This window comes from Zerene cesonia, unplaced genomic scaffold, assembly GCF_012273895.1.
Source record: "Zerene cesonia ecotype Mississippi unplaced genomic scaffold, Zerene_cesonia_1.1 Zces_u004, whole genome shotgun sequence".
NCBI classification, from domain to species: domain Eukaryota; kingdom Metazoa; phylum Arthropoda; class Insecta; order Lepidoptera; family Pieridae; genus Zerene; species Zerene cesonia.
In genome coordinates, this window is record NW_024045134.1 from 573,116 (window position 1) to 584,141 (window position 11,026).

General features: G+C 33.7%; 1 protein-coding gene across 2 annotated transcripts in view; it reads right to left on the minus strand.

The window, feature by feature from the left end:
- Window positions 1-2,136: 2,136 nt before the first annotated feature.
- Window positions 2,137-11,026, minus strand: part of LOC119838756 (hemicentin-2) — a 95,751-nt gene continuing 86,861 nt past the window's right edge. The window contains exons 7-15 of one of the 2 annotated variants that reach the window (XM_038364857.1): window positions 10,609-10,680; window positions 9,572-9,692; window positions 8,621-8,761; window positions 7,356-7,540; window positions 6,907-7,062; window positions 6,419-6,517; window positions 6,111-6,144; window positions 5,048-5,204; window positions 2,137-3,335 (exon numbers count right to left, since the gene is read on the minus strand). In XM_038364857.1, coding sequence (XP_038220785.1) covers window positions 5,063-5,204; window positions 6,111-6,144; window positions 6,419-6,517; window positions 6,907-7,062; window positions 7,356-7,540; window positions 8,621-8,761; window positions 9,572-9,692; window positions 10,609-10,680 — 950 coding nt within the window. In that variant the 3' untranslated portion in view covers window positions 2,137-3,335; window positions 5,048-5,062. Of the gene's footprint in view, window positions 3,336-5,047; window positions 5,205-6,110; window positions 6,145-6,418; window positions 6,536-6,906; window positions 7,063-7,355; window positions 7,541-8,620; window positions 8,762-9,571; window positions 9,693-10,608; window positions 10,681-11,026 lie in introns of both variants that reach the window. The other variant, XM_038364856.1, reaches the window with a different exon arrangement.

The following is an 11,026-nucleotide window of genomic DNA, read 5'->3' on the forward strand; positions in this document are numbered from 1 at the left end:
AGGAACGAATTCATGACAGGAAAGAAGGAATGGACTGGGACGGGTGAGGAAAAAGAGTTAAATAGTCGTGATTAGCCGCTGATGAGACGAAGTCATGCATTATCATATATATATGTTTTGAATCATAAGACATTGTATAAAAGATTTATTCTCTAATGGTATATTCTATATATTAGTATAAGGATTTGTTTATGAAATTAGCCGGTCATAGCTAGATAGTTATGCCACTGTTCTATCGTATAGTTAAATCGCACGACCAATTTAAGAAACCCCTGTATTATTTACATCCGGATGCCTCGTAGACTTACTTCACTCAGTTCTAGTCACTATAAATAAGAAACATTTTGCAATTAAGATTATAGCTAAGTGCTTTGAATAATAATAGATGATGAGATAAAGATATTCATACAAGGAATACAGTACATAGTTTAAAATATATTTATTAGTTTTACATTAACGTTATGGTTTATTTATGAATTGATTCATGCGCATTAATTTTATGAATCGTTAGATAAATAAAAAAAGAGTAAGGGGTATATCAACTTAATAAAAATTTTACGTAATATCTATTCAAACATCAGTTACGCGCCATTTATTTAAATACCATTTATTTAAATAAAACCAATCAAACATGTCCTCAGATAGAGCTTCTATTGATGCATACAATTTCTCATAAAAAATTATATAGATTAAATAAATAAGATGGCAAATAATTTCCAAAAAAGTATATTTAATCTTCGTTGAAGTAACTGAAATTGTATGAATATTGTTACACGTTCAGTTTGAACTGAACTAGAATTTTGTATGTAAATTGCTTATGAAAGATAGTATGTTCTCGTATATGAAGCATCAGAATGTTCCCTAAGGTGCTTTGAGCCTCGTGGTAATTGCGTGTTTAAAAACTAGACCGTACAAATGCACTTTGTTAGTATACTTTCATTCATTAGATTTATACTAAAAATTTGAGTTTTTGATGCCCCAACTAGTTGTTGGAGATCATGATTACATATGGAAATTAACATATTCAACGACCAGGAAGCTATCATATTCTGGAATTGTAGTTCTTACAATAGTCTGTGTTCTAACTTCTAATTGGTTCATTATATGAGATGTTTTAAAGCCTTTAGGAAAAGCGGGTAACCCTAAATACTGATGACGTCACAAGTACTATCATAATACGTATAGAACCATTTTTAGCGATTCGACCTCTCAAACAATGTTATTATGGTCGTATATTCTGTGTACTTAATCATAACACGAACGACACTGTTACATTATATCAACTAATTCAGTAAAATTAGGTTATATTGCCGGAACATTATACTTCAATTTATAACAGTAATAATAGTATGATAATTGATTAAACGAAGTTGGCCAATATTGTCCCTTGAGACTAAATACTACTAATTAAATTTGACGTAATTATATATTACATTTTATCGCCAGTAAAGCATCAAAGCCCATGTGTAGGTATAGTCCTGCTAATAGAAGTTGAATTTAAAAATAACCTCTTTTTATGGGTTCATTTTAGTCTCCTGAGATTGACTTTTGGTACTGCAGAATTGAATAAAGATTTCTTGTTTTCTGATTATTTTTAAAGCTGTAGAGGGACATCCTCATTGCTAACTAAAATCGAAATATGATAGAATAATATAATTAATGCAAAGAAAATTACATACCATTTGTAAATAGAACTTCTTATTTTCTTTGTATTTTTTCCTGCAAGTCATACCAAATATGACTTTCAACTTCTCTGTCACATTCACTTTGTCTACTCGATAGTCATAATAGTAAAGATTCTGCTGGATATTCATGAGCAGGTCTAAGGTTTCATTCACACAAACCATTCGCTTATTCAATTTCACTAACCCCATGCCTAAGGGGCAACACTTGCTAAAACAATCCCCATTATCACACACGTTCAACTTTCTTAATTCCATTTTTGCTATTGTTATATTCGCAGCTGATCCAGCTACAAGAAGTGATACAGTGAAACTTATGAGAAGCATAGCTAATTTAACAGACGTTACACTCAGTTAAAAGTTTAAAGACCGAATGAAATTTGAAATTAAAATTCACATGACATTACGTGCTACGGTACTCAAATTCGCAAGGGATTCAATGAAACATGATATATCAATTAAAATTTTAATACTGTTAAAATTCAACAATACAAAAACATACCAGCACGAAAGTTTAAATAGCTATACACAATAGGAGCTAAATAACAAAATATAAACATAATATATATAAGTTAAAGTAAATGGAAGAAATTATTTTTATCCGTTAAGTACAATATATGTATAAGCAGAATATTTGTTAACGAATTTGTGCTTATTTGAAAATTGTCATTAATGCTCAATAATGCTTAAGATTTCTACGATATCAAAATTTTAAGAGTATGGCATTAGAAGATATTCGATCAAATATTAATAGCTTTAAAGATATAGTCTTATCGGAAGCATCCCTAATAATCAATAGACAGATATCATTTTTAGTTTTCACACTCCCATTCATACTATACTAAGAGATCTAATTAAATTTACATCTCACACACGATAAAATTAAATTTCTACAGCATCTGGGAACACATGGTCTAAGTACTTTTGATCACAAAAACTTTGTAAAGGCTTAGGTCTCTCATTTTTTACATTAAAATATTTGAAATCATTGAGGCTGTGTTTGTCGAATCGTGATGCGATTTCTTTAACTTTCCCTGGTTGAGGCATATGCTCTTCTTCAATATTTCGACATTTCACTCTCGGTTCCTCTTTTAAATCTTCAAAAGAGCGTTCCTTTTCATTAACATTATTATCTACTACATATTGTTTCTTCCTTTGCGAAGTCCTACACATATTTTCCTTATTAATATCAGTGAGTTTATCCGGAACAATAATAACATTTCGTCCAAAATTGTTTTTTTCATACATATTCTTTTTGCTTCTACGTAATCTATTATTTCCCAAAGCGTCATTCTGTTCAGACGACCTAACTTTGCCGAAGAAAGGATCTCTCGAATATTCGACATCGTAATTTGTGTTGCAAACATAATTGTTTTTATTTCTACCGCTTCTTTTATTGCTTCTGTCAGACCGCCTAGCTTTCGACGGTTCGTGTTTGAAAGTAGAGAACATAATATCGTTATTATTAATTTCATTATCTTTAAAAGTTTGCGGGTCGAAGGCGTGCGTTCTTTGGTGAGTTAGCGGTTTAGACAGCGATAAATACTTAGGCGGTTCGCCGTGCTTGTTTATCATTAACTCATATTGTATGTGCGGGTCTAGTACCGCATACACGTTTTCTTTGGCTTCTTTTTCCAGCGACGACAAAGCTGCCTGCACAAAGTAAAAATAAAATGCATTAATTTCGAATAAAGTAACTATGTATATCAGTAAAGTTTGTGGGTTGATTTACTTTGATTTTTGGATTGCGTGTTTTATTTTAGAATTTTCCTTGATCCTACCGATGACTAGATTGGTAGTCATTAATGAGTTTCATATGACATAATTCTTTAATTTTATAATTTAAAGATCCTTTTATCCTAGTAATTGAAATAGTGTCGTGGCAATTTGCAACGAATATAAAATGTAATAAAAAAAACGTATTAAAACATTCCGGACAGTTTATTGCACTGAAACTAGAAATCTTTCTAATAATTAAAGTGCTAGTGACAAAACTCGTTAATTCGTATGTTAATCCCTTAAAAGCTAAGTCGTATGTCTGTTCACTTAGAATAATTAAATGTCAGTTTACGGTAAATCATTGTGACAGGATAAACAATGGAGGTAAAACTATTTAGGTAATGAATGTCTCCTAATGTAGTCTGCTGTAAAAAGTATTCTAAATTCCCATGTCCTAATTTTTGTTAATAATTTAGAATCGTTTTTTTTTTGTTTGAAAGATTCTGCGAAAAGTTGTTTTTAATTAGGTAATAAGTGAAATAAAATTGAATAGTGTTGAGCATCACGGGTGTATTCAAGCGTTAGTTTTAGGGGTGCGGGGAACAGTTTTGACATTTAAAACAATATACGTATATCAATAAAATGAAACAAGTAATGAGCTAGGCCGCACTCATTTAATTTTCATATATGATATACCATAAGACTATACGAAACATCTTAATATATCGCTGTTGATGTTGCACTAAAACCACCTATGCTATCTATGCCCATGAATGGCATTGTTTTAGAGTTTATCAGTTTGGTTTGGTACATGTTTTTAAATTATCTGTTACGTCTGAAAAAGTATATAGACAGTCTCGATAAATATTAACACCGCGCCTCTTAGCGAGTAATTACAATTAGGTTTAATGGTAAAATTTTAGTAACAAGTTTTCGGGTAACCAAATGTAGCATGTGAGTGTTTTTTTTTCTCTTGTCTTCAAAAATGGCTTACTTTTGTTAACATTAAACATTTCTCAGTTTCATATATTATTTTGTATTCATTTAAATTCTCACTCAGCAATGTATGGACTTACTTGCCATCAAATCGATATCGAAGTCATATTATATAATGTCATGTTTGTGTCTTAATGTTAAATTGAATTTGTATATATATTATTTGTATTATATACTATCGCTATAGTAGGAAACCTATAGAGAAAAAGTAACTGTAACCAAAGTGCCAAGGTGGTATGATCAGTGATTAATTTTAATAAGAAAATCTTCGAGAGAAAGATATTAGTACATAATTTTATTATCTTATATACAATTAATTCAACTTAATAGATTGTTAAATAATACTTGATTAATATGAGCACATGATATTTCAGGCTCTTCAACATGTACCGGTGGGGGGAGAGGGGAGGCTGATTAACCACAAGAAGTAGCCGACTAGTTAGTGAGACCCATGCGTGCTTATCACACCTGTGCAGACACAGTTCACACGGTAGTGGTTAATCACAGCACCACTGCGGCTCGGAGCACCTGTACCGGCGTAACGAACCAAATTCAGAATATTCTGTGAGGCTGCCCATTTTGTTAGTATATCACCATTCACCACGAGAAGTACCCGACCAGTTAGGAAGAGCCATGCGTGCGTATCACACCTGTGCAGACACAGTTCACACGGTGGTGGGGGGCTGCAGCACCACGGCGGCGCGGCGCACCTGCAGCGCGGCGGGCGAGTAGCGCGGGTCGCGCTCGCGTGGCCGAGCTGGCTCGCGCGGCGCGTACACTGCGTCCGCTGGTAGCACTGTCTTCTCGCTGTGGGGATTATTTATTCCTACTAATATTATAAATGCGAAAGTTTGTGAGAATGGATATAAGTGTATGTTTATTACACTTTCACGCAAAAACTACTGAACTGATTGCAATGAAATTTGATACGTAGACAATGACAACTGCTGGACAACTGGAAATACAACTTAGGCAACTTTTTATCCCGATATTCCTACGGGATACAGACGTACGCGGGCGAAACCGCGGGGGCGCAGCTAGTTTAATTATAAAACAATACATATAATTAAAAACAGCTTCGTGGAATAAATTATAGATACGTAGTGATTGCAGCTCTATGTTAGTTTCCTCAAAAGTTACTAGATGTCACTGTTATAAAAATATATGTGCTCGTAAAAATGATAGATAATATTCGAAAAACGTTTATTTAAGTTGGACGGTAATCTTGTGTTGTAATTGGAAACAAGAGAAATCACCAACAAAATAAATTATCATAATCGCACGTGATTTTTGTGTGTATGAATGTGCACTTTGCTAATGTTGAAACAATATATTATAAACTAGCTGTGCCCCGCAGTTTTACCCACGTGGTGATGTTATATAGCCTGAAGTATTCCTCAACAAATCGGATATCTAACACTGAAAGAATTATTCAAATCGGACCAGTAGTTCCTGAGATTAGCGAGTTCAACCAACAAACTCTTCAGCTTTATAATGTTCGTATAGATGATGCGAACTAAAACAAATGATTACTACTACTTCTTTTCATTTAATTATTATTAACTTGTGACTTTAGATATAGTTAAGTATCTGTGTTAAATGGCACCTTGCGCATTTACTGGGATAACTTAAGTTTTTGTTGTGTTCATTATTACCAGGAGTATTCTTATGAAAAAAAACTTAAGAAACTTTAACGTAGCGGATTAAACTTACCTATCTAATTCGTCAGTTTTGTACTCGACACTTTCTAAAAAGAAATAAAAACATAATTAAAACACACTATAGTACAAACATTATCACAATAACATATAGATTAAAAAAAACAATGTTTTTATGTGGCGACTTTTGGATAAAACAAAATCTAATTTAATAAAAAAAAATAGTTTGATTTTGTATAAAACAATTGTGTTTTAATGTATTTTATTAAAGTAAAAAATCAAATTTATCTGGTGAAGTGAGTACTTTGTAAATTCTAATAATCTAACTAACTGATAACTGATTCTAACATAACTAGAACTTACCCCGTCTTCTCCTGCAGCGTAGAATGAGACACAGGACTATAACCAAAAGCGCCGCTATAACAAGAGCGGCCACTATGAGCGGAGCCACGTGCGCGGTCTCTGTTAGCGAAAAATTATCTGTGAGAAGAAATTATTTTCGATTTTATTTCTGTTATTGCCAATTAGTTTGCTGAATAAGGATTTAAAATTTTGGGGTAGGTTATTTTTGACGTGCCTTATAATTCGATGGAGCCGGTTGCACGTGTTATAATTAGTAGAAATTTGATTTAATGATTGTTGTTATTTGTGTTATCATAATAAATATAATATTAACTATTATATTTATAATGCAAACTTATTAATCACGATTAGAAGGTAGTTGTAAAAGTCGGGTTGACGTTATGGTAATTATGATATAATTATTATATTCTGTAGTGATAGTGGGCATATATAAATATAGTGGGCATATATAAATATAGTGGGCATATATAGGTATAGTATGGGCTCACCATGTACAGTCAGCGACACGGCGTGCGACGAGAAGCCGCGCTCGTTCTCCACGTGCAGCACGTACACTCTCGCGTCGGACACGCTCACGCTGCTCACCACGAGAGTGTAGCGGTAGCAGCCGTTCACGCTCGACGCGTCGATGGCTTTGTACCGACCTGGTATGAATGGTATGGATGACGCTTATAGTTATTGTAGTTGGCAAGCAATTTCGAATTTCGGAGGGTGAGAAAATCTTTTTAAATAATTAAATTGAAATATATATGTTAGAGCGAATTTTGAATCCATTTCCATTTCAAAGCGTAGGATAATTATTTAAACAAAATGCACATCAACTATATAATAGAATCTTCTATTAACCGTGCATACTTTGACCTTTCACTAGAATTCCAGAACGAACTTTCTCACTAGAAATGCCTCAAGATCAATGATCAGTCGTCTTAAATCGTACCAATAGAAGATGGCACGTCCAGCCGCAAGCTGCCCCAGAGCCAGGCGGCCCGGCGCGGCGGCGGGTCGGCGCACACGGTCGCCTGCACCTTCGCCTCGCCGCCACTCCACGCGTGCGCCGTGCCCGTCTCCGCGCCCACGGGTGGGCCCAGCACGTTCAGCGTGACCGCTTCGGATTGGTGTGTTCTGTAGTACAAAAAACTATTGAAACATAACACGAAACATCAAATCTAATCAAATTGTCAGAACTAGACCAAATTAAATGGTATTAGGCACCAGCTTCTAGTAAAGAAAGAACCATCAGAAAAAGTTCATCTAAACAAACCCTGTTCTGAGTAAGCAAAACAAAAAAAAAATACAGTCGATTTGATAACCTCCTTTTTTGAAGACGGTTGAATATAAATGAACAAAGAACAATATAATTTAATTTTTAACTTTGTGATACTATAACTAGCTGTTCGCCCCGGCTTCGCCCCGGCTTCGCCCGTTGTACATATATAGCCTATGTGACTCAGCGAAGTTAAAGCTTTCTAATGGTGAAAGAATTTTTAAAATAGGTCCATTACTTTTTGAGTTTATCCATTACAAAGAAACAAAAACACAAATTCTTCCTCTTTATAATATTAGTGTAGATAATAATAAAAATCTTTATATTTTTACCTTACATTAACATTTTATATATGACTTAAATCTTTGTACCAAAAACTTATAACTATGGACACTAGTCGTCTAAACTAGGCCGAGCCTGTATCTTAGAAGTTGGCATTAAAATTCTAATTTTCATAACATTTGTTATGTCGATGATGTCTGATGAGTTTAACCTCGACCATAAAGGTACTCAACACGTGGGCCTGTGTCCTTTCAAAATTTAATATAAATATAAGAAGAGAAACTACATAGTTTCTTGCCGGCAGTTCTCTGTAGAAACTGCCTTCCGAACCGGTGGTAAATGTTATAACTGTGTAATATGACGATTCAAAAGTGCTTCTATAAGAAGTCTAGTTGAATGAATAAATGTTTGAGTTTTAATATCTATTGACTTCTTTTCTTACAAAGTGCTGATGATATAAACGCTAAATATTGACGCAAAAAATGCAGTTACTAATTTTAAACATTTATCTGTACACCATGGGTACATATTTACAAAAAGAATAAAGTTAAAAGACGTTTTTAAACTGTATAGAATTATATAACAAAACTAGCTAAAGATGCACTTTTTTTAGAAACTTGTACAAAAACTATGTAATATAAATATTAATATTTTACCGCTCTTCAAGGCCGATCTGGTTGATAGCCACACAGGTGTACCTCCCATGTTGGGTGTAAGACACATTGTGCAGCTGCAACTGTGGTGTGGACGAAATGGGATAACCTTCATCAGGATGCGAGGTCATGGAAGGTGTAGGGCTGTAACAGAAACAAATTAGTTAAAAATAAGATCTAAATTCAAATTGTAAATTTCCAAAACAAATTCCCAATTGATTGACATGCAAATATTAAAATTACAATTACAATAGCAAAAAATACAATTTATTACAATATTATCACATCTAATACAATTTAAATTCAATTAAAACTTGAGTTGTTACATATGTTACATTGTTACATTACATTGATACGGATTAATGTTTCAAAAATTGTTTAAGTTCGTCTAACTACTTTTTTATTAGCTATTAGCTGCGCCCCGCGGTTTCACCCGCGTAAGTCCGTATCCCGTAGGAATATCGGGATAAAAAGTTGCCTTTATGTTATTCCAGTTGTCCAGCTGTCTACGTAGCAAATTTTATTGCAATCGGATCAGCAGTTTGTGCGTGAAAGAGCAACAAACACACACATCCTTACAAACTTTCGCATTTATAATATTAGTAGGACTAGCTGCGCCCCGTGGTTTCACCCGCGTAAGTCCGTATCCCGTAGGAATATCGGGATAAAAAGTTGCCTCTATGTTATTCCAGTTGTCCAGCTGTCTACGTACCAAATTTCATTGCAATCGGTTCAGTAGTTTTTGCGTGAAAGAACAACAAACACACACACATCCTTTCAAACTTTCGCATTTATAATATTAGTAGGATAGTAGGATACGTTTAATCAGCCCTAGTATAATTATGACGCATTGCAATACGATAATTGATAATTTTAGAGATGCGTAATTGAACAAGTTGTGCTTGATGTATTTATAAATTAAAAGACCTTACAACTGATTATATATACACTCACTTATGGTACCACTGGTAGCTGGGCGGAGGGTTACCCTCCGCTTTACACTCCAACGTCACTTGAGTAAACAAATTGGCTTCAACCACCGTATCCGGACCGACCCATATCACGCGCGGAGGATCTGAAATTTCTCTTAGTATTAATAATGCTTCGGAAATGATATGTGATTACCATTGTAGAACGTAATTGTAGGGGTTTCGGATTAATACCAAAAATATAGTAATAAAGTTATTTACATTTACATGTATAAAAAGGGATTTCATGTATTTAAGAAATAAAAAAGCCTTTTATTCCTACAACAATTGAACAGACAATTTAAAACAACAATATTGCGACAGATTTTTCACACAAAAGGAACTAAAACACAAAGATGACAGTATCCGTATTCAATTTTATATTATTTCCAATTTAATAAATATTCTAGCTACTCTGTTGATGCTTTCGAATTTTAAACAATTCATATATTTCCACGAAAGCCATCTGAATTGAGAATTTTCATGGAAAAATGAAGAGACACCGAGCATTTTACAAAATACATGATGTTTATAAAATAAATAGACACAATATCTTACGAACAGCCACATATTACAGATAAAACACATAATATGAAGAAATCAATTATAATATAACTAGCTTTCCACCCGCGGCTTCGTCTGCGTGGAATTCGGTTATATCGCGCGACATGGTAATGGAGTAGCCTATAGGTTTTCCCAAGGTCTTGTCTATTTGTTAAAATTGGTTCAGTGATTTAGGTGTGAAAGAATTTTATATAATTTTGTGTTTGACAATAAGGAACTTCCATACAAACTTACTCATCCCCTATTTCAACCTCTCCTACATTTTTTTCGCAATAAAAAATATCTTATGTCCTTCCCCAAGTTCAGTTCTATCATCATACCAAATTTCATCAAAATCAGTTCAGTAGTTTAGGCGTGAAAGCGTAACAGACAGACAGACAGACAGAGTTGCTTTCGCATTTATAATATTAGTAGGGATTAGTAGGGATTTCCAAAGAAAAGAAACAGTAAAATACTTACATTTTACATCGATTTCTATTTTAACAGCTTCTGAAGTACCCAATGAGTTTCTAGCTTGACATCCGTAGATACCTATTTAATATAACAAATGTTTATTTAAACTCAACTTTATAATATAAAATATTTTTGTACATCCCTATAAAAAGCAATGCTACAGCTGATAAAAATTAGGCTTAAATCACAGCTACAATAGGTTTTTGGAAATTAAAGACTTTTTAACGGATTTTAAACGTTTTTATTCATTATATTATTAACCCATCGTTTCGAACACTACAGCGAGCGTGGTCACGGGGAGACTGAGATGATACATGTCTCGAATAGTCCAAGAAAATGGGTAGGATAAATGCGAATTTGAGACTAAAACTTGAATTTTTGATATAATTTACTTTGAGGAATCTAAAAACGAACTGTGCAAGTT